This window comes from Chiloscyllium plagiosum, chromosome 16, assembly GCF_004010195.1.
Source record: "Chiloscyllium plagiosum isolate BGI_BamShark_2017 chromosome 16, ASM401019v2, whole genome shotgun sequence".
Lineage (NCBI taxonomy): Eukaryota > Metazoa > Chordata > Chondrichthyes > Orectolobiformes > Hemiscylliidae > Chiloscyllium > Chiloscyllium plagiosum.
Window position 1 is genome coordinate 52,352,545 of NC_057725.1, and position 23,608 is coordinate 52,376,152.

At 39.6% G+C, this 23,608-nt stretch overlaps 1 protein-coding gene across 11 annotated transcripts in view; it reads right to left on the minus strand.

The window, feature by feature from the left end:
* Nucleotides 1-23,608, minus strand: part of LOC122557913 (nucleosome assembly protein 1-like 4) — a 121,676-nt gene that overhangs the window by 81,638 nt on the left and 16,430 nt on the right. For 9 of the 11 annotated variants that reach the window (XM_043706122.1, XM_043706124.1, XM_043706121.1 and 6 more), the window contains exons 2-4: nt 10,387-10,420; nt 9,501-9,568; nt 389-488 (exon numbers count right to left, since the gene is read on the minus strand). In XM_043706122.1, coding sequence (XP_043562057.1) covers nt 389-488; nt 9,501-9,568; nt 10,387-10,420 — 202 coding nt within the window. Of the gene's footprint in view, nt 1-388; nt 489-9,500; nt 9,569-10,386; nt 10,421-16,051; nt 16,144-22,445; nt 22,463-23,608 lie in introns of those variants that run through there. The other 2 variants (XM_043706130.1, XM_043706131.1) reach the window with 2 other exon arrangements.

The following is a 23,608-nucleotide window of genomic DNA, read 5'->3' on the forward strand; positions in this document are numbered from 1 at the left end:
AGGATAGGCATGCAGCAATGGCATTGCTTTCAACACATTTATCTCACAAAATTAGTAAATACAAAAGAGAAGTTAAGCTGCTTGCATTCTAAATTTTATATAACATGCAAATACAACTAATAGTATGATGTCTGAACATTATAATAGTCATGTGACATTGATAGTAAGTTTTTTTATATTAGCGAGCCTCAATTCCTTTTATACCACAATAAGACTAATGTAAACAGGCCCACAAGTAATGAGCACATAACTAAAATCTGGAAGGAACCAAAGCACTAAGTTACATCACAATGTTGAACTGGCTGCAAACAAAGAACATACTTCTCAATATTACAAAATCCAATTTCAACTTTTAAACATTGCACCATGTGTACACAAATATACTTACGTTTCAACATAGCTGGAAGGAGTGTGTGTTACACTGTCGAGTCTTTCTTGTAAAGCTGCCAAGACTTGTGGATTCTGCATGACCTGGGCTGTCAATTTTGCTATAATATGTGAGAATTCATGGGGTCAGGATCAGAACAAAGGTGTAATCAGGAGATTCAACATTTGACAAAATCATAATTAGCTTCCATTTCAGTACCTTATTTGATGCAACAGGGTAGATGATCTGCAGAAATCACAGTCAAACATCATGACTTATCTTGTCCTTACCCTATGTTATCTAGTGCTTAGTTCACTGAATCTAATATAAAAACTTGCCATTAATAAATTTGTTCAATATTGAAGCCTTATGAATACATTCCAAGCCCAGTTAAATGAATACTCATCTAAGGTACTTAGAAAAATTATAGAAACTATCCAGCTCATCTACAGGTACCATCTTTTGTTTGCAATTTGCGACTAGTCGCATGAGGCCCAACACATCCATTCACCCACTCAATAAATGTCTACAAATAAAAAATTCAAGAGAAACACTCAGTCAAATTTGGGAAAGGGAAAAATAAACCTGACATGTATCTCTCCAACTCCTAAAAGGAGAGGGAAAAAAAAGTTCCAGAGAGATCACTGGCAAGAAATGCTATATATCTATATAGAAATTTGATAATTGAACAAACTAAAGGCTTAATGCACAAATGGAATTAGGAAGACAAACTGACAATTTAAAGTGTGTAAATAATGATCCCAATGCCAATATGGAAACATAGTTGCAAGGAGATTAAAACTGGGAACTTAACTTCAGGGATGCTTGACATTTTGGAGAGGGGAATGATTGGAAAGGTAGTGGGGTAGTAATAAAAAAAGTTGAATGAAAAGAGTTGAAAGAGGAGATCGAGGCTTGGAATCCACTTGAACACAGATTTAAAACAGCAATAGAAAGTAGACACTAGTGGTAGTGTACAGACACCCAAACAGCAGTCACTCTGCGGTAAATGCTGGTGTGACAATGCTGCTCCTTTAACAAGGTTAGGTTGTCCTTGGCTTTTTTTTCCCCCCCCCCAGAGGGTCATAATCACCGAAGTTCGGTGTGTCTGGTTTGGATGGGTGTTAGGGTCAACTTGACTATAGCTTACAGATACTGCCTCAGGCAAAAGACTTTCAAGTTTAAAAAAGAAATACTTGTACAATGAAAGGGGAGTGGTCAGTTCTCCCAGCCCAGCTTTTCTCTGGTTTTAGCAGTCTGGCTGTCCAGAGCTGCTGGTCAGTTGGAACCGTTTCTTTGGATTCACAGATAACATGGAAGGTGGTGCTCCATGCTGAATCTCCCTGCCATCTCTCTCTCCTGTAAAACCCTGTGTTTGATTTTACCTTTTTTGCAAAGAGGTCGTTTATGATGATTTTGCAAGTATTTGGTACAGCATCAGTAAGGTGTGGTCAAGTTGGTTGGGTTTTTAAATAGTTAAGTTATTCTATATTCTGTTCTCTTTTGTTTGCGTTTCATTTGGTAATCTTGCATCTAAATTCTGTTTTGTTTAAAACTAAGTGGTTGGGCCAGCTGCATCATTCCTGGAATATCCACTCTACACCTGCTTAAAACTACTAGAAAAGTTAAGGTCCGGGCTACTTCCTTGAAATGTTTTGAGGGGTTTTGCCTGGTCCGTAACAGATTAGGGGCTTTTTGCGGAGTTGTTCTATAATTCCAAATTGTACTTAAAGGCGGCGAGTGTAGGTGTTAGCATCTTTCGTTCTGGGTGTTGATTTTAGTTGATTTAAAGTGTTTGGGTTAGCAATGGCTCTAGGTGTTTTCTGGGGGTGGAGGAAGTGACTTTGGGGACTTTACAAAAGGTGAACAAGGAAAAGCCACTGGAATTGGCAGCCCAGCTAGAGATGGAGCTGACTACTTCTGTGAGGAAAGGAGAGATAATTACAGCAAAAGCTCAGGATTTTCATTTACTGTAAAACACCATCAGAATCTTTGGAGACAGCTAAAATTCAATTGAAAATGAAGCAGCTTGAGTTAGAGGCAAAAGACAAGGAAAGGACAAAAGAAATGAAACTGTTTCAATTACGATTAAAAGCAGAGGAAAGTAAAAAAGAACAAATTGGTTTAGCAGAACAACAAAATGAAAGGAGAGAGGAGAGAGAGAGGAAAGGAAGAAAGAGGGAGTTTGAACTTCAGAAATTAGCACAGAGAGGAAAGTCAGCTTAAAAGGATGGAGATGAAGGCTGAAGTACACTTAGTAAGCAAGAGCAGAGAGTTAAAACGGCAAGATTAGCAGCTGAAATGGTTGATGATTATGAATTGGTCCATAAATCATACGTTTGGTTTCCAACATCAATCAGTGAGGAATAAATATTGGGGAAGAGAGATATCCTCACTTGCTAAGGGCAAGGTAGATCTGGGTGAAGATCACAAGGATAACTTACCACAAAAATACAGTTGAAGGGAAAGAAGTTAAAAAACTCCAGTGTTTTTATTGCAATATAGTAGGCAACGTGAAATCAGTGTTGATAGGTTAGGAAAAGTGCTGGGAAGACAGATGTAGGATAATAGGATAAGCCAGTGAATTTTGCTGGAGTTGTATCGGAAAGCACAGTGGAGGCTAGAAAGCTGCATCAGAATGTCCTACTTGATTTGTGAAGGAGGAAGCGCCAGATCTTAAACCATACATTTGCAAAGGTGAGGTTTACTCACATTGCCCAAGAGCAACAGGTAAACAGGTTACAATATTAAGAGATACAGGATCATTTTAATCTGTGTTGTTGAAAGATGAGGAGGTATGTACCTCTGAAGGTCTATTGCCAGAAAAAGTGCCAGTAACGGGAATTCATGGTGAGTCAAGAAGCGCTCAATTATGTAGAGATGTTAGAGTATCCAGTGCAGAGTGGAGAAGTCGTAGTAGGATTACTGGACAAACTCTCAGCTCCAGGAATACAATTTGTTCTTGCTAATGATATAGTTGGTCCACAGGTAGGAGTGCTAACTGTGGTTGAAAAGCCAATGGAAACTCAGGCTACTGAACTATTAAAAGACGCATATCCTGGGATTTTTCCCTATTGTGTGGTAACGGTCACAAAATCACCAGTTGAAACAGGAGAGATCAAAGAGTACAGATAAGAAAATTGAAGAGGGATTAGCAGAGACCCTGTTTGATCAAATGGTTGAGACAAACTAGGAAGAGGCAGATGACAAAGTAGAAATCTTTAGTTCCGATAAATTAATTGAATTATAGCAGGAAGATGAGAAACTAAACCCACTATATCAAAAGGCATACACGGAAGACAAATCCACATGTATCCTGGTCTGCTACTATCTTTAAAATGATGTCTTAATGAGGAAATGGAGACTATCACATATTCAGGCAGATGAAAAATGGACAGAAGTTCATCAAGTCGTATTGTCAGTGGGGCATAGGAAAGACTGTTGTGAGTAGTGCATGAACTACCAGTAGAAGGTTAGTTGTGTTTTTCTTACCCCTAAATAAAATACAAAATCATTTTTTCTGGCCTGGACTGCACAAGGACATAGTTGAATTTTGCTATACTTGTCATATATGTCAGGTAATTGGAAAACTACAGGCAGTAAGAAAACCCACACTTAATACCTATTCTGCATTTGAGGAACCTTTTACAAGAGTCTTAATTGATTGTGTAAAACAAAGTGGAAATCAATATTTGTTAACAGTAATGGATATGTCCACTAGATGTTCAGAAGCAATTCCATTATGCAAAATCACAGCTAAAAAGGACGGTACAGGAGTGACTCAAATTTTTCACTAGATGTGGACTACCCACAAAGATAGAATCAGATCAAAGGTCAAACTTTACATCAAAATTATTTAAGTTATGGACAGCTTAGGAATAAAACAATTCAAATCTACTGCATACCATCCAGAATTGCAGGGAGCACTAGAAAGATGGCAGACATTAAAAGCCATGTTGAGGGCATATAGTCCAGACTATCCAGATGATTGGGACAATGGAATTCCATTTATACTTTTTGCCAGAGATGCACCAAATGACTCAACCAAGTTCAGTCCATTTGAATTAATTTTTGGACATGAAGTGAGAGGACCGTTAAAATTGATTAAAGAGAAATTGGTAAGTCAGAATTCAGAGACCACATATTTGGATTATGTGTCAAATTTTAGGGAATGACTAAATAGAGCTGGGGAGTTGGCTAGACATTTAAAAGTATCACAGTATGTAATGAAATGGGAAACTGACAAGAAATCAATAACTCATGATTTTGCTATCGGGGATAATGGGTTAGTGCTCCTTCCAGTGATAGGTGAACCTTTAAAAGCAAAGTTTAAAGGACCTAATCAAGTTGAAAGAGGGTCGAGTGAGGTGAACTATTTGCTAAGGGCTCCAGATGGAAAGAAATCTCAGTGTCATGCGAATATGTTCAAAAGGACTTTGACAGGGAAGGAAAGCAAAAAAAAAACTATGTCAATGGTTACAATACCGATTGAAGAACCAAGTTCAAGAGGATTCTGAATTGAACATTCCTCAAATTAAACAGGACAATGAAGAAGTTGTCAAAAATTGGGATAAATTGAGATCCCTTCCACAGGAAATACAAAATGACTTGAAAGAGTTATTGCTACTGCATGAAGAGATATGTGGAAATAAGCTGGGAAGTACTAACCTTATTACACATGTAGATATAGGAATTGTTGTTCTGATTAAGCAACATCCTAATAAGCTTAACCCTCTAAAGCTGGCACAGGTTCGAAAAGGGGATTGAACATATGCTCCAAGACGACATAATTGCAATAAGTTACAGTGACTGGAGCTCTCCCATGGCAACGGTGCCAAATCCAGATGGCACCCAACAGTTGTGTGTGGACTATTGCAAAGTCAATGCAGTTACAAAGAATGTGTTGAAAAGATGCGACAAGCAACTTATATTTCTAAGTTGGACTTGCTCAGAGGATACTGGCAGGTACCTAGGTCTGAAAGAACAAAGACGATTTGGGCTTTCGTAATGCCAAATGGACTATATTCATTTACAGTCGAGTGTGGTGTTGGAAAAGCACAGCAGGTCAGGCAGCATCAGAGGAGCAGGAAAAATCGACATTTCAGGCCCTTCATCAGGAATGAGGCTGGGAGTCTGTGGGGGATAAATGGGAGGAGGGGTGGGGCTGAGGGTAAGGTAGCTAACAGTGCAATAGGTGGATGGAGGTGGGGGTAAAGGTAATAAGTTGGAGGGGAAGGTGGAACAGATAGGTGGGAAAGATGATGGACAAATGGGACATGTCATGAGGATGGTGCAGAACATCTCCGGGACACCTGCACCAACCAATCCCACCACCCCGTGGCCGAACACCAACTCCTCCTCCCACTCCGCTGAGGACATACAGGTCTTGGGCCGCCTCCATCGCCAGTCCCTTACCACCCAACACCTGGAGGAAGAACGCCTCATCTCCTGCCTCAAGACCCTCCAACCCCATGGCATCAATATGGACTTCACCAGTTCCATTTCCCCTCCCCCCACCTTATCCCAGTTCCAACCTTCTAGCTCAGCACTGCCCTTATGACCTGTCCATCTTCCTTCCCACCTATCTGCTCCACCTCCCCATTACCTTTACCCCCACCTCCATCCACCTATTGTACTCTCAGCTACCTTCTGCTCTCCCCTCCCCAGCCCCACCTCTCCTATTTATCTCTCCAACCCAGAGGTTCCCAGTCTTATTCCTGATGAAGGGCTTTTGCCAGAAACATTGATTTTCATGCTCCTTGGATGCTGCCTGACCTGCTGCGCTTTTCCAGCACCACACTTGACTCTAATCTCCAGCATCTGCATTCCTCATTTGCACCTATATCCATTTACAGATATGCCATTTGGTATGAAAACGCGCAAGCCACAATTCAAAGACTAACCAACGAGGTCATTTCCTGATGACCCAATTGTATTGTCTATATAGATGACCTGGTGGTTTTTAAGTCACACATGGAAGGTACATTTGCAACATTTATTAGAATCATTCAGTAGATTTTTTTGAGGCAAGCTTAAATGATAAACCTGGCTAAAAGTGAATTTGCCAAAGCCCAAGTCACCTTCCTGGGTCATGTTATTGGATATAGATACATATCCCCACTTAATGCAAAAACAAAGGTAATTGGGGAATTTCCCATACAATCGACCATTCCTGGGATTGAGTGGACCTTTATCGGAAATTCGCACTAAATTTTAGCGGTATGACTGCTCACCCACTGATTTATTAAAGAAAGGCAAGGTTCAGTGGACAGCAGATTGAGAGAGACAATTGACAGCCTGAAAGCTGTGTTAACCACTGCCCTTGTGTTAGCCAAACCTAATGAAAGAAAGCCATTCAAGATGGCTATTGATAAGAGTAATGTGGGTGTTGGTGCTGTGCTCTTGCAGGAAGTCAACGAGAAACCAAACACCTATCGGATAATTCCCCAAGAAACTGAACTTTCATCAGCAGAAATAATCGACAGTTGAGAAGGACATTTTAAGCTTGGTGTTAGCGTTACAATATTTTAATGTTTATGTTCTCAGTAACGTACCCAAGACAATCCTCACTGGTCATAAGCATGGAGGTTTATGGAAAAATTTAAAGGACAAATTCCAGACTATTTAGATGGAGCTTGTTGTTACAGCCATTCAATTTGAAAATTGTGTATGCGAAAACATGAATGTTGATGCATTTTCGGGACTTGGATGAGAAACAGAGATATTCAGTGGTAGGAGTAAACAATCTGAAACAGCCTCACAAAAGGTTAAGCCATAAGAGACCACAGTTGTTGACAGTTGGTTAGAAAATTAGCTAATGGGAGGAAACAATGAGAGGAATGAGTTTCTTTTACAGTTTGGCAACCTGTGATCAGTGAGGTTCCACAGAGACAATTGTTTAATATATATTGCATTGTAAAGACAAAGTAGTGAATATACACTATCCAAGTTGGCAGACGGCTCAAACATAGATGGAAAACAGAGGCATATAAATAGTTTAGAGATATTGATAGGTTAAGCAAGTGCACAGAAAGTTGGCAAATAGAGTATTATATGGGAGAACGCTAAATTACTTATTTTTTGAAGGAAGAACTAAAGGGTCGAGTGCATTTGTGCACAAAACAAAGCTAACATACAGATGCAGCAAGTAATCAGGAAGACTAATGAAACGCTGGCCCTTATTTCAAGGAAGTTGGGAGTACAAGAGTAGGGAAATCTTACTGCAACTGTACAAGATGCTGGTGAGATCACATCTGCAGCACTGTAAGCAGCTTTGGTCATCGTTTCTTAAATAAGACATCATTTCATTGGAGGTAGTTCACAGAAGATTCACTAACATGATCCCTAGTATGGAGGGATTGTCTTATGACCAAAGATTAAAACAGGACAGGACTCATCGGAGTTTGGAAGAAAGAAAGGTGACCTCATTGAAACATGTGGAATCCTTAAGGAGCTTGACAGGTTAAATTCTGAGAGGACGTCCTCCGAGAGTCTCAGATCAAAGGGCAAAGTCGCAGAATAAAAGAAGCACCAATTTAAGACTGAGAGGAGTAGGAATTGCTTCTCTCACAGGGGTGAGTGTCATTGCAACTCCTTGCCAAAGAGAGCTGTGGTGGCAGAGCCCTCGAGTATATTTAAGGCGAAGATAAATAGATTCTCGATCAGTAGGAGAATCTAGGGTTATAGGAAAAAGACAGGAAAGTGGATTGGAGGAACTTTGGATTAACCATGATCCTACTGAATAGCACAGCAGGCTTGAGGATTCAGATAGCCTATTTCTATTTCTTATGGCCTTCTCATCCTGACTTGGAAAGATCACCATCCCTTCGGTGTCACTGTCCAAAGTTCTCAGACTCTCCCCAGCAGTATTGTGGGTTAAAGCAGAACCTCACTGTCACCTTTTCACAGCCAGCTAAGGATGGGCAATAAATGCTGGCCCAGCCACCAATGCCAACTTCCCATGAAAGAAAAAAAGGTAGAGCACCTAATGCTTCACCAATTTTTCTTGCCAGTGACATCATCCACATGCAGGACCCCAGGCAACATTGCTCTGAATGCTTATGCATTGGAGCATAGATTCGAAAGTCAAAATTTTGGTCTAAAAGATCGAAAACTCTCTGAACAGAAAAATATGCACTCTCATCTATTCAATACTCACATGCAACATTGTCTGATATCTCAGGGTTCTTTCTAACCTATTTAACTTAATTATGCTATCCCACATGGATATAGTGTAATCCCTTAAACATTTTCAAGGTATCAAATCTCCCTGAAGTATACACAGCTCTTGAGAAGAAATCCCAGTACTCCCAACCCATTATGACAGGTAAGGGCTTTTAAATTGGGAACTGTACCGTGTAATTTGTTATATTCAGTAGATAAAACTGCACAAATCTCATGAAAGCAGCATTTTGCATTAAAACATAACAGATAATTTATGCTAGTAAACTTTTATTCATTCTGTAACCAGTGATTAAGTTTGACACTATCAATTCAATAATCAATGTAGTTTTGCTTTTGGGCAATTACATAGAGAAACCATAATGGATGGTCTAGTAGCAAGTTGTTTTGAGAGATTTCAGACAATCCGTTAGTAAATGGATAACTTAAATCAGAAATGGTTCACACCATACAGCAGCAATCAGAGGCCAACACTTTAAGCAATGCAGTTACTTTCCTCACCAACACGGTTAGAAACATTAGATTTAAGACTGCACTTTTGTAAAAGGCAAGAGTACATTTGCTCTTTAGTTAAAGCATGCGCATTTTATGCAATGTAAGAACATAAAACATGCACAAAATAATTTAGAATAAAGCAGTTAGTATTCATAAAAAGGTACTTACTTTTCAAAGCCAAAAGTTTATCTATAGACGAGGGCTAGTTTATTTGACTCAATGATGGTGGGGGGACCCTACAGACTCTAAGCTAACATAATGTTCCATTCTGCTACCAAGCTAAAGGCATGACATGAGTTTATTAATAGCACAAACCTGACATACGTGAGTCATGTTAATGAAATGAAATGTATTTTTGTAATTTGATTTAACAATCCTTAAATACATCCACAAAATCAGGTTACTAAACTATTTTCATCGAATAACATTTAAATACACTCGTTAACAAGAAATGTACCTTTTCCTTTGCTTTCAGCTGGCAGTTTATCCGTTCCCAAAGGCTCTACAGAAGCATCATCCCCTTTACTGAAAGGTAAAACAGTATGTTACATGAGCTACGGATCAGCAGTTAGCACAGGACAGTTATCACATAGCACAGGAAGTGGATTTAACTAAGCACACACTGGTCCATGAAGTACATTCCAACATAAAACCATATTTACACCAGTCTTCAAAAATCAATTGGTAGTTGGTCTAAGTGCTGGAAACCTGTATGGAGCAAAGAACGTATTACATTTAAAACTATTTAAATTCCGCACTAAAATATTTCCCTCACCCTACCTTCTCTGAATGGATTTCTTGAATACTCTATGTTTAAACTTATATGTTTAAGCAGGATTACAAGCGAAGACAAATTTCTGCAGTGCATAATATGGATAGGCCAGCCAATTCAGTAGGCTGGGCTTAAACTTGGTTCAGCAGCTGATCTATCCAATACTTTTGATTTTGTTCAGAAAATGTAATATTGATATGCAGTTAAGAGGCAGGATCTTCTAACTACAAGAAACAAGCTCCCTAATAAATTAAATGATCTTACAATTTTTCCTTTGCTAGTCCCTTGGGTTAAGTGCTAGGTTTACACTTGCCAAACTCTCATGATTGAAAACAAATCTCCAAATGGGGAAAAATACAAATAATAGGTTATCCTACAAAATCATTTTATTACTCTAATCTGAATTAACTTATTGAATTTCACAATCTAAACGATATTTGATTATCCAGTTATCCAACTGAAATTACGTAAAATCTCTGAATACCGACAGCTGTTGATTTTATCTTTCCCAGATTGAATGGCATGTTACCGGAATACAAGAAACCAAAATAATAACATCAATTTGTCTTACCTGTTTTTATCAGCCATGGTGCACCTTGAACCACCTAAAGAATTAAAAAAAAAGGAGAGTCAATGCAATTTTTATATAGTTAAAGATACAATTTTCAATTTGAATACAATCTAACAAGTAAATGCATAATAATGGAAAGTATTAACAGTGCTGACAAGCAGCTGGCTAGCAATAACCTATTTACTGACACTCCACTCAGGTCTTTACTTTGTTGCAACATTGGTCTGAATTCTGGAAGTGCGAGTGATCTTTACATCAAGTTCACATTTGATCTATTGTGGCATCAAGGAGTCCTGGCAAAACCAGAGTCAATGGGAATTTAGGGAAAACTCTCCACTAATTGGAGTCATATCTGGCACAAAAGGAAGTTGGTTGCAGCCATCTCAGAAACAGGACATCATTGCAGGAGTTCCTCAAGATAGCATCCTAGACCCAACTCATCTTTAGCTGCTACACCAATGACTTTCCCTCTACCTTAAGGTCAAAAATGAGGATGTTTGCTGATGACTGCATAATATTCAGCTCTATTTGCAACCTGTCAAATACTGCAGCAATCTATATCCAAATGCAGCAACGCCTGGACAAGTTATAAATAAAATTTGCATCACACAAGTGCCAGGCAATCACCATCGCCCAAGATAATCCTTTGAGATTCAATGGCCTGACAGTCACTTAATTCTCCCACTACGAACGTCATGGGTTACCATTATAGCCATACACATTAGGCAAAGAGAGCAGGACAAAGGTTAGGAATCTTGCAGCAAGTCATGCATCCAGACTCCAAAGCCTGTCCATCATTTGCAAGGCACAAGACAGGAGGGCAATGAAATGCTCTTAACTTGCCAGGATGAATACAGCTCCAACAATACTCAGGTAGCTTGACACCATCCACAGCAAAGCAAGCTGCTTGTTAGGCACCATGTCCACAAATAAACCCTCATTTCTCAGTCACAACATTGTGGACCATATTGAAAGCACTTTCCAAACCCATGAATTTCAGAAGTAGAATTTGAAATAGCTTCATTGTCTCAATAAATATAGTGAAACACTTATACATCACCACTTACAACGCTGTGTTAGGTACAATGTATTTGGAAAGACAAGGACTGATTAGGAGTAGCCAACATGGCTTTTTGTGTGGGAAATCACGCCTCACAAAATTTACTGAGTTTTTTGAAGAAGCAACAAAGAGGATTGATGAGGGCAGAGCGTTGGATGGGATCTATATGGACTTCAGTAAGGCGTTCGACAAGGTTCCCCATGGGAGACAGCTTAACAAGTTTAGATCTCATGGAATACAGGGAGAACTAGCTATTTGGATACAGAACTGGCTCAAAAGTGGTGGTGGAAGGTTGTTTTGAAGACTGGAGGCCTGTGACCAGTGGAGTGCCACAAGGATCGGTGCTGGGTCCACTGCTTTTTGTCATTTATATAAATGATTTGGATGTGAACATAGGAGGCATAGTTAGTAATTTTGCAGATGACACCAAAATTGAAGGTGTAGTGGACAGCGAAGATGGTTAAGGTTACCTCAGAATACAACAGGATCTTGATCAGATGGACCAATGGGCTAAGAAGTGGCAGATGGAGTTTAATTTAGATAAGTGAGAGGTGCTTCATTTTGGGAAAGCAAATCTTAGCAGGATCTATAGACTTAATGGTAAGGTCCTCGGGAGTGTTGCTGAACAAAGACCTTGGAGTGCAGGTTCATAGCTCTTTGAAAGTAGAGTCGCAGGTAGATAGGATTGTGATAGTAGCGTTTGGTATGCATTCCTTTATTGGTCAGAGTACTGAGTACATAGTTGGGATGCTATATTGCAGCTGTACAGGACGTTGGTTAGGCCACTTTTGGAATATTGCGTGCAATTCTGGTCTCCTTCCGATCGGAAGGATATTGTGAAATGTGAAAGGGTACAGAAAAGACAAGGATGTTGCCAGGATTGGTGGATTTGAGCTATAGGGAGAGGTTTAATAGGTTGGGACTGTTTTCCCTGGAGTGGAGGCTGTGGGGTGACCTTATAGAGGTTTATAAAATCATTAGCGGCATGGATAAATAAAAAAAGTCTCTTCCTTGGGGCCGGGGAGTCCAGAACTAGAGGGCATAGGTTTAGGGTGAGAGAGGTAAGATACAAAAGAGACCTAAGGGGCAACCTTTTCACGCAGAGGGTGGTATGTGTATGGAATGAGCTGCCAGAGAAAGTGGGGGAGGCTAGTGCAATTACAACATTTAAAAGGCATCTGGATGGGTATATGAATAGGTAGGAAGGGTTTGGAGAGATATGGGTTAGGTGCTGGCAGGTAGAGCTAGATTGGGTTGGGATATCTGGTGGGCATGGACAAGTTGGACTGAAGGGTCTGTTTCTATGCTGTACATCTGTATGACTATCTAAAGGTACCCAAGTACAGCTTTTGTTACAAGATCTTAGAAAATAGAGAAATAAAATTCAGAGCCATGGGTCTTCCAATCCAGACGACACTGGCACCTGGTTCCAGTCTGCACCAGACCCTGGATCCAGGCCATGCTGGGTTTCACCTTTAGGATTACGAGGCTGGGCGATAGCATCAGACCACCATACCAGACTGAGGACATCATGCTAGGTCAGGAGGACCACACGCCAGGAGGCCATGCCAGGCAAGTAGGTCACCACGTCATGCCAGGAAGCTACCGGAGACCAGGAAAGAAGATACAAAAAACATCAAGAGGTTAAAAAAAGAGAAAGGAGCAAGAACAGGTGGAGAGGATGATCTCTGACTGGAGTGTCCTACTCTGCTGCCATCTTGGACTTGAGGCATTTAAAAAGACAGAGCAGAAAATACATGGGAACACCACCAGCTGAAAGTTCCCCTTCAAATCACCTGCCATTCGGATTTGGAAACATATTGTCACTCCTTTACTATCATTTGGTCAAACCCTGGAACTTCCTTCTTAACAGTTCTTGCACCAAATGGGGCTGCAGAGGTTAAAAGTGACAGCTCAACAGCACTTTCTCAGGTCTAAATGCTGGTTCATCCAGTGACACCCGCATTGCTTGAAAGGAGTTAAATAAAATGTTGTTTTACAGATACATTGCAATGCTTCGACTGTTGTGACTCAAAAATTAATGAAACCTAGTTTTCTTGTGAAAAGAAAAAAAACATTAATTTCACAACCACAAAAGTAATACCAATAACACCAGCTCATTCATTCACACAAGACACATTAGAGAAGGTGACTACAAACAGACGTAGTGCGCAGAGGTTCTTTTTAAATAAAATTCCAATAAGTCATTCCTGAAACAAGATCTTAAGAGAACAGTATAGAGTGAATAAAAGAGTATTTTCCATCTTGTGGTGAGAGAAAAGTTAAAAACAGATAAGACCTGGAGTGGGCCACCTTGCACAAACATTAAAAATAAAATTGGCTGATCTGATTTTCTCGTATATGAATAACTAATTATCCCTTGCTTATCAAGGATCTCTCTTCCTTAGAAATATTCAGAGCCTCTGCTCCTTGAGATAGAGGGCTTTAAAGTATCTCAGCCTCAAAAAACAAACTTCCATATCCCATTTTAAGTGGGCAACTCCTTTATTTTCAAGTAGTTACTCCTAGTTCTAGATTCTACTCGATCTTTGCCACATCCAGCCTGTTAAAATCCCTGTTTTAGTCAAGTTTCTAAGCTCCAGAGGAAATGTGTAGCCAGGCCAAGCTTACTACACAAGGTAATCCACCAACTTCAGTCAAGTAACCCTCTGAACTGCTTCCAATAATTTGCAACCTTCTTAAATAAGGAGAACAACATTGCTTACAGTATTCCTGATATGCTCCTACCAAAACCCTATACAACTGATAGATAACCACCTACTATACAATTGCAACATGTAAAAGGCATCTGGATGGGTATATGAATAGGAAGAGTTTGGAGGGATATGGGCCGGGTGCTAGCAGGTGGAACTAGATTGGGTTGGGATATCAGGTCGGCATGGACAAGTTGGACTGAAGAGTCTGTTTTCATGCTGTCCATCTCTGACTCTTGCACTAAATTCTTCTTCCAATAAACAATTCTATTAGCTTTCTAATTATTTCCTCTATCTGCGTGCTATTCATAAACTAGTTCAGCCAGATCCTCCACATCTGAGCTTGGCAATCTCTCACTAAGATAATATATTTTCTTATTCTTCCCACCAAAAGGGGATATTGGTACATTTCCTCACTATATTCCATTTGCCATATCTTTGCCCACTCACTTAACCTATATCCCTTCATGGTCTCTTTGCAATTCACTTTCCTATCTTTATCAGAAAAAATAATAGTTTCTTCGTCCAAGTCATTTATATAAATTGTAAACAGTTGAGGCCCCTGCATCAATCTCTGTGGCACACCATTTGTCACATCTTGCTAATCAGAAAATTATTCATTTTTGCCTACAACTTTCTGTTAGCTTGTCAACATTATTTCTACACCATCAGTTTTTATTATTGGCAGTGATCTTCCTATGGCATCTGGAAATCCAAGTACAGTACATCCACCTATGTCCCTTTATACTCAGCTCATTGCTAATTTGATGAAACATGATTTTAAATAGGATTTCTCAAACAAAAATCACATTTACTCTTACTGATTGTGGCATAATTTAGTTAAAAAATCATCACAATGTACTTAATAGCTTCTAACATTTTCCCAATGAGTGATAGGACCATACAGCATGGAAACAGATCCTTTGGTCCAATTCATCCATGCTCTTAGGCCAACTTGCCTGTTTCCTCTGCTTTTTGTTCCCCTTTTCAAATTTGCTTTTTCTAACTTAAATCACATCTTTCCCATCACATTCCTGATATGTCTTTTATATGAACAGAATTTGGGAAGTCAGGTGATGAGCAACTTGCTGCAAGATTCCTAGCCTCTGACCTGCTTTTGTAGCCACAGCAATTTATATGGCTGGACAAGTTATATCCAGACAATGGTAGCCCCCCAGGACATTGGTACTAGGAAATTTAGATATTGTCAAGGGCAAATCCTCTTGCTGGAGATGGCCATTGTCTGCATTTGTGTGGCATGAATGTTATTTGTCACTTGTAAGCCCATCTTCCTTTGTACTAGGTATGACTTCCACCAGTCTTTCCCATGATTTCCACTGATGCTAGTTTTGTGAGGTTGCCTTGACTTCACATGATAAAATGCACCCTTACGTCAAGGATATTCACTCTCATTTTATTTTCAGTTCAGCTCTTCTGTTCATATTTGGACCAAGATGGTAATTGGTTAAGAGCTGAGTAGCCCTGGCCAAACTAAAGCAGACAATCATTAAGCAGGTGCTTGATAAATAAACCAAAGGGGTGGCAATTGGCTGGGTTGGATTTATCCTGGCATTGTGTGCATAAAAGATATACAGCAACTGGCACCAATATAAACCGGCACCACTAATCAATGTAAAAACACAAAGTAATGCAGGGGATATACACATCATTGTTATACTTTAATTTAAGCATAAATCACTTAAATAATAAAATAACTTTGCCTTAAACAAAACCTACTAGCAGGGAGTCTTCTCACTCGCACCTTCAACTGACTACTTGGACATCACCGAGATCATGATAATAGACTTCTGGTATTTGAATTATTTAATTTTTGTTGGTTTCTCGAGAATACTGGTTCATAAGGTGCCAACTAAAACAAACTTTACTATACCTGGGTAATTTTCCACATTGTCAGGTAGGCGCCAGTGTTGGAGCGATATTGGAACAGTATGGCTAATGAGCAACAAGCTTTGAAGCACAACTCTTCAGTATGATGGTACAGTATTGTCAGGGTTAATAGCTTTGCAATATCCAGAGACTTCAGTTGTTTTTTGATACCATGTGAGCGAGCAATTTGATGATGACAGCATTTACGATACTAAGGGCTTATGGTTAGCTTAGAATTGGGAAAAAGAGAGGATCATCCCATCATCCCTCCTCTGTTTGTAATACAGCAAACCTATTACTCATCTACTCTTGCTATTTTTTCCTTTTTTTTGCAAGTTTATAATCCCACAAGACCAAAGGCAATCACATGCCTGGCAACACTTCAATCACTGGACAAGTTTATTGTTTACATTTAAACAGCAATAAAAAGTTTGAGGGATGGCAAGAGTACATGACATCATTAAATCCATCTGCCTCATCTTCAGTACTATACAAAAGTCCTTTATAGTTTATTCCCAATTAGTTAAATTAATTTTGTTTACACTTTGCCATTACAATGGACATGTTGGCTATGTAGACAATTTGATAGTGTGTTCGGTCACACATGAAAGTTGAAAACTACAAGACAATAGAATCTTGGCATATACTAGTTGGGAAATTTATTTGTTTTAAAAAAAACTGGAATGCTCAATCATAGGATGTAGGTTTCACTGGCAATTTATTAATTTCCTTTTCATAGACGCTTTTTAACAAGATTCACTTGTGGGATGTGGGCATCTCTACTGGACTAGCATTTTATTGCCTACCCCTAGTTACCCTTGAGGTCGTGGTGAGCTGCCTTGTTGAACCGCTGCAGTCCACATGCTCTAGATTAACCTATAATGCCACTGGGGAGGGAATTCCACGATTTTGACCAAGCAACAGTGAAGGAATAGTTATATATTTCCAAGTCAGGATGGTGAGTTACTTGAAGGGGAACTTGAAGGTGGTGGTGTCCCCATGTATCTGCTGCCCTTGTCCTTCGAGATGGAAGTGGTCGTGGGTTTGGAAGGTGCTGTCGAAGCAGCTTTGGTGAATTTCTGCAACGCATCTTATTGATAGTACACACTGCTGCTACTAAGCGTCAGTGCTGGAAGGAGTGGATGCCTGTGGATGTGGTGCCAATCAAATGGGCTGCTTTGTCTTGGATGGCGTCAAGCTTCTTGACTGTTTTTGGTGCTGCATCCATCTAGGTAAGTGGGGAGTACTCCATTACACTCCGGATTGTGTCTTGAAGATAGTGGACAGCTTTGTGGAGTCAGGTGGTGAGTTATTCACCATAGTATTCATAGCTTCTTGCAGCCACTGTTTGTGAGACAAGTCCAGTTGAGTTTCAGACCAATGGTAACCCCAAGGATGTCAATAGTGGGGAATTATGTGATGGGAACCCCACTGAATGTCAATGGATATTGATTAGATTGTTTTTTATTGGAGATGTTAATTGCCTTACATTAACAAATATGACTAGTTCTTTAAATAAAGAAAAAATGATTATATTTTAAATGTAAACCACTTTTTGTGAAATGATTTGGCAAAAAAGTGAAAAGCCCCAAACGCGACTTGCTTTTCATTCTGACAATCTCTATTTAAGTCATTCAATATTTGAGATATTAAATTTTAACGTTTAACCACAAGATTAAGAAACTACTTCTTTTTAACCTATTTTCTCTCTCATTTCATTTGCCAATAATTAACATTGCTCTTTTGAGTTCTCCCACTTACCATCTCTTATCTTAAAAGATGTATTTCCAATATCTCCAATTAGAAAGTAAATCTGCACCAAATTTTTAGAAGTCATTATTTGCATGATTTTTGGGACTGTTCAAAGCCATTGATCATAGTGGCCTCAGTTAGAAGACAGTTTTTGAAAGCAGTCAAAGTGCAAAGATCATTAACCTGAAGCACTCATTGGCATTTGTAGAGGCGCAAAACAATGTACGTCTTCTCAATTGCCTGCGTATTTTTACTAGCTTTATTTCAGTTTTCCAGCATTTGCAATATTATACTTTTCAATTTAATAAAGATCAGCACCAAGTGTCATGAGCAAAATGCTACACCATTGGATTATTTCCAGTCAACTATGGCAATAGTATCCATTTTTTGTTCAAAATAAAATTAGGAATGGGGTAATGCCTGAAAAAAAATCTTTGGGATGCATTTCTCAATTCCTTAATCTGAAAAACTTTTATATAGTACCTTCACCGATTGATGCAATAAAATTTGTAAAATACAACCCTTTGAATCTCACAGAGAAATGAATGTATATGCCCGCAGAAGTCTCTACCACTTTGTGCAGCACAGAACCAATTGTCAGAAAACAAAAGGGGATGTCATAATTAACAAGTTCAAACACACTCCAAGCTGCAATCAAGCTTTCATTCTCATCCAGACTGCACATATTAATGCACCATAAATGCTCATTTCTTTTGATTTCTTGCATTAATGTCTCTCTCAGCTTTGTCAATTACTTGTTTACTTAAGATGTCAAATAGTTATACCTGATCAAAAGAATAAAAGTGTTAGTCTACAAAATTAAATAGGTTTTACTGGAAACAATGCAATCTGGAAGCATTTGTGCAAAACAAACCTATTGACGTGAAATTACTGCAAAAAATCTTCTAGATGTACAGAACACAACAGAAGAAAGGGAAATAAATAATCTCAGAACTGCATTTCTGCAAAGGACAAGTGGAATGAAAAATGGTCAAATAGCAGTGTGATACAAAGTAATCTTGTGGCGCAGTAGTAGTGTCCTTATCTCTGAACCAAATTACCGCGGTTCAAGTCTCACCTGCTCAAGAGATGTGTCATAACATCTCTGAACAAATTGATTGGAAAATAGGTTAAATAACATTACAAAGTCAGACAAAAGCAATTTTTAAAAGAATAAAGATAAATACAGTATATGGAATACATGCAAACTACTTAGGCCATAGGTTTAGACAAATATGGTGGAGGCGGGGTAAAATTGTGCAGCATTTAAAAGACATTTGCACAAGTACATGAATACAGAAAGTTTTAAAAGGCCAAACACGAACAGAGGATTAGTTCAATTTAGGATACTTAGTCAGCATGGAGGGGCAATTAACTCTAGAGTAATTTCAAATCTTCAACCTTCAAAAGATATTTGACACTTGCCAAAAAAGTTATTTTCCGCCCTTTATTAATTAGCACTCGGCTGGACCTCAGAACCAAGTGCAATCAGCTAGTCAATAATGTTTCTCACTAAACTAGCACTAAAGGGAGGGAAAGATCAAAATGATTTCCTCAGAAACTACATCACAAAAAATCACCACTGAAAGAAAAATGTCCACATCTCTCTTTTACTAATTTCAGTTTGTGAACTTAGATTCACCAATTATTAGCCATAGGTGATGTCAATGTCTTGCTTGGACACATTTCATTACTAATCCCAAGATATATGACAGTTTATATAAGTAGGCCTCATAAAGCATAACCATATCAAAAATAAGCAAAATTTTAACGACCGAAAGTTGAAGAAACAGTGTTCCATTATCACTTAAGAATTTTGATACAATATAAAACAATATTCAGGTTCCATCACTGCAATCCATTGATACCGCTGCATACAATTTAACATTTTTCGCATCAACATGACATGGCAATTCTTCTTGTGATTGCCTTGTAGCTGGGTCCAGTAATCAATTCTTTGATGATAGCATTTTTTGGTTTGAAGCAAATTATGGAATTCTAATAAAACATGGGAAAGTATTCCCACTGAAAACAGATCAGTAAATTTGGTCTCATCAAGATGCAGTAATTGACAATGCTTAATTTGAACATACCAACAGGAAACCAAAAATTTTGAACATAGAAAACAGGAGTCTTTTCCTAAAGAATTTTGAAATGTTTCTTTTGCTAAAGCTCCAACATAAATGTAATGTTATTGAGGCTTACATTAACTAGAAATGGAATACAGGAAAACATCCTTTGAATGTGGGAACATGAGTAGATCACTTAGTTCCCAAACTGGCTGGCCTTAAGTTTACACCTTCACATTAAAAAACTTAGATTTTACAACTAATGGTGCTTCAACTGACATTCACACAAGAGAGTGCAAACTTCCACAAACTCTTAACATGCATAGGTTTCCAATTTTTAGAGAATTTGAAAGATTCACAACTAAAAGGAAATTTGCCTCATTTTGGATCCAAGTGGCACCTGCCTTTTGTTTCCCCCCCCAATTTCTGTCCCCTGGTTCTTGACAGCCCAACTAGCATCTTATCTGCATCTATCCCGCTTATCTATTTAAATATTTCATAGGCTTTAATAAGATAGCCTCCTATTTTTCGAAACTTCAGTACCAGGCTCTTCAGCAATCGATTTCTCTCCAATAACCTTTTGTTCCTTCCCTCTTGAGAGCTTGGCTTTGGGAGTAAACCAGAAACTATACTTTTAAAAGGTTGTATTTTTTAATCTTCTACCTAACCTCTTAAAGTCTATCTGTCCTACTTTAATCTTTTTCCTAAAATGCCATTCCTACTGACGTGTACAATAGTTTCTGGCTTCTCAATCTCACCTTTAACAATATACTTGCAAAGTTTGGGGATGTCCTTCATCCAAGCACCAGGAAAGCAACAAACCATCCTAAATTTACGCTCACCAACACAGTCTCCTGTCTATGTCCCTGACAGGAGAGTCCCCTATAACAATAATTCTATTAAATCCTGTTAAACGCTGCCGAACATAAGAATCGTTCAATGTGTCCAGTTACTGGCCCTTCATTTTCATCAGAAAGACTATTTTCACCTTCAACAGTTCCAAACACTGAATAACTATTTGATAGAGGAATAGCCACCAGAGACTTTTGAACTGCTTTCTTACCTTTCCTGAGTCACCATCAAATCTGACTGATACTGCTGGGTAATAACTTTCCTAAATCTACCAGCCATCTCACTCTGTACCTTACATATAGCCTTAATAACATTAAGCCTAAAAACAGTATGTTTCAATAACAATTTATAGATTAGATTAGGTTCCCTACAGCGTGGAAACAGGCTCCTCAGCCAACAAGTACACACCGACCCTCCGAGGAGTATCCAGCCTCATTACACTACATTTAACAATGACTAATGCACCTAACACTATGGGCAATTTAGCATGACCAATTCACCCAACCTGCACATGTTTTGAAATATGGGAGGAAACTGGAGCACCTGGAGGAAAACCCACAGACACACGGGGAGAACGTGCAAACTCCACACAGATAATCGCCCAAGGTAAGAAACAAATGCGGGTCCCTGGCGTTGTGAGGCAAAAGTGCTAAACACTGAGCCACCGTGCTATCCCACATTATATATAAACCTTTCATTACCTACGGAAAATGAAGAAAAAATTAAGTATATATATCAAAGATATAAAATTTAAATAAAATCAGGACATACAGAAACTGCTAAAAACCAGGCATGAGCCTTTCAGATCAGGAGAACCATTCAAATATAAGGAATCCACGTATGACCTTCGCAGAGCCATTAAGACGGACAAGGACCAATAGCCATCCAAACCAGTGACCCAGACAGACACCCGGTGACTATGGCAAGGACTGAAAGACATCACAGGTTCTAAAGAGAGGCAGTGCAAGATAACAGACGATGACGTATCCCTCCCAGATGGACTCAACGCCTTCTATGCTCACTTTGAGCAGAATTTCGGCGGAGAGGCAACACGTATTCCGGCAAGTCCTGACGAACCTATCCCAACAGTCATTGCATCTGAAGTCAGATCAGTTTTCCTTCATGTGAATCCAAGGGAAGCAATGGGACCAAACGGAATACTGGACTGTGCACTCAGAGCGTGTGCAGATCAACTGGCAGAGGTCATCTCGGACATCTTCAACCTCTCCCTGCAGCAGGCCACTATTTCAAGAGGGCCAATATCATCCCTGTGCCTAAGGAGGCACATGCAGCATGTCTCAATGACTACTGCCCAGTATCCCTAACTTCAGTGGCCATGAAGTGCTTTGAAAGGCTGGTCATGGCATTAATCAACTCCAGCCTCCCCACTACTCTTGACCCACTCCAGTTTGCCTATCGGATCAACAGATCCACGTCAGATGCCATATCATTTGCTCTTCACTCCTCCCTAGAACATCTTGACACCAGGAACAGCTACATAAGAATCCAACTCATTGACTACAGTTCAGCCTTCAACACTATTATCCCCTTGAGACTGATTACTAAATTTAGTGATCTCGGGCTCAGTCCCACTCTCTGCAACTGGATCCTCAGTTTCCTGACACAGGCCACAAACAGTGAAGACTGAGGACAATATTTCATCCTCACAAAAACTCAATACCGAAGCCACCCAGAGGTGCATACTCAGCCCCCTACTGTACTCACTGTATATCCACGACTGTCACCAAATACCAGACTAATGTCATTTACATGTTCACTGATGACACCACTATAGTCGGTCGAATCTCAGATGGCGACGAAACAGACTACAGCCAGGAGGCGGAAGACCTGGAAAAAATGGTGTACTGTGAACAACCTAGCTGTCAATGCCAACAAAACCAAAGAACTCATTATTGACTTTTGGCAGGATGTTATTTGTGCCCCTCTACACATTAACAGCACAGAGGTGGAAGTAGTGGAGAGTGTCAAGCTCCTGGGAATGGTCATCCACAACAAGCTTTCTTGGACTCTTCATGTGGACGCACTGGTTACAAAGGCCCAATAACATCTCCACTTCCATGGGCAGCTGAGGAAATTTGGCACGACGGCAAATATCGAGAGCATTCTGCCTGAACGTATCACTACCAGGTATGGCAACTGTACCATTCAAGATCAGAGATGGTTACAGAAAGTGGTGAACTTGGCCCATCCAGTCATATAAGGCCAACCTCCCATCTATAGAATCCATCTACCAGGCCCACAATCAGAAAGGCCACCGGCATTCTTAAAGATCCATCCCACCCTGGCAACATTTTTCTACAACCTCTACCATCGGGAAGGTGGTACAGAAGCCTGAACACGTGCACCAGCTGGTTTCATAACAACTCTACTGTTGTTAGAATACTGAATGGATTCTCAAACTCTTAACATTTGCCTGTACCTGTGTTTTTGTTTTTGCTGCTGTTTACCTATTATTTACTATCTATACTACTTAACTATGTGATCTGCATATATGGCTTGCAAGACAAAGCTTTTTACTGTGCCTCGGTACACTTGACAATAAATTTAATTCAAATTCATTTCAACTACTTAGCTGATTAACTGCATAAAAATGATTCCATTTCAGCTCCTCGCAAACCGCGTTAGGGAACTGGACTTGGATGAACTTCGGATCATTCGGGAGGCAGAGGGGGTTATTGGCAGGACTTAGAGAGATAGTCACTCTCCAGATAAAAGAAAAAAACAGATGGATAACAGTTAGGAGACAGAAAGGGAACCGGCAGGCAGTGCAGGCATTCCCTGTGGCCATTCCCCTCAACAATAAGTATACCGTTTTGGATACTGTTGGGAGGGGAGGACTTACCAGGGGAAAGCAGTGGGGCACCTGC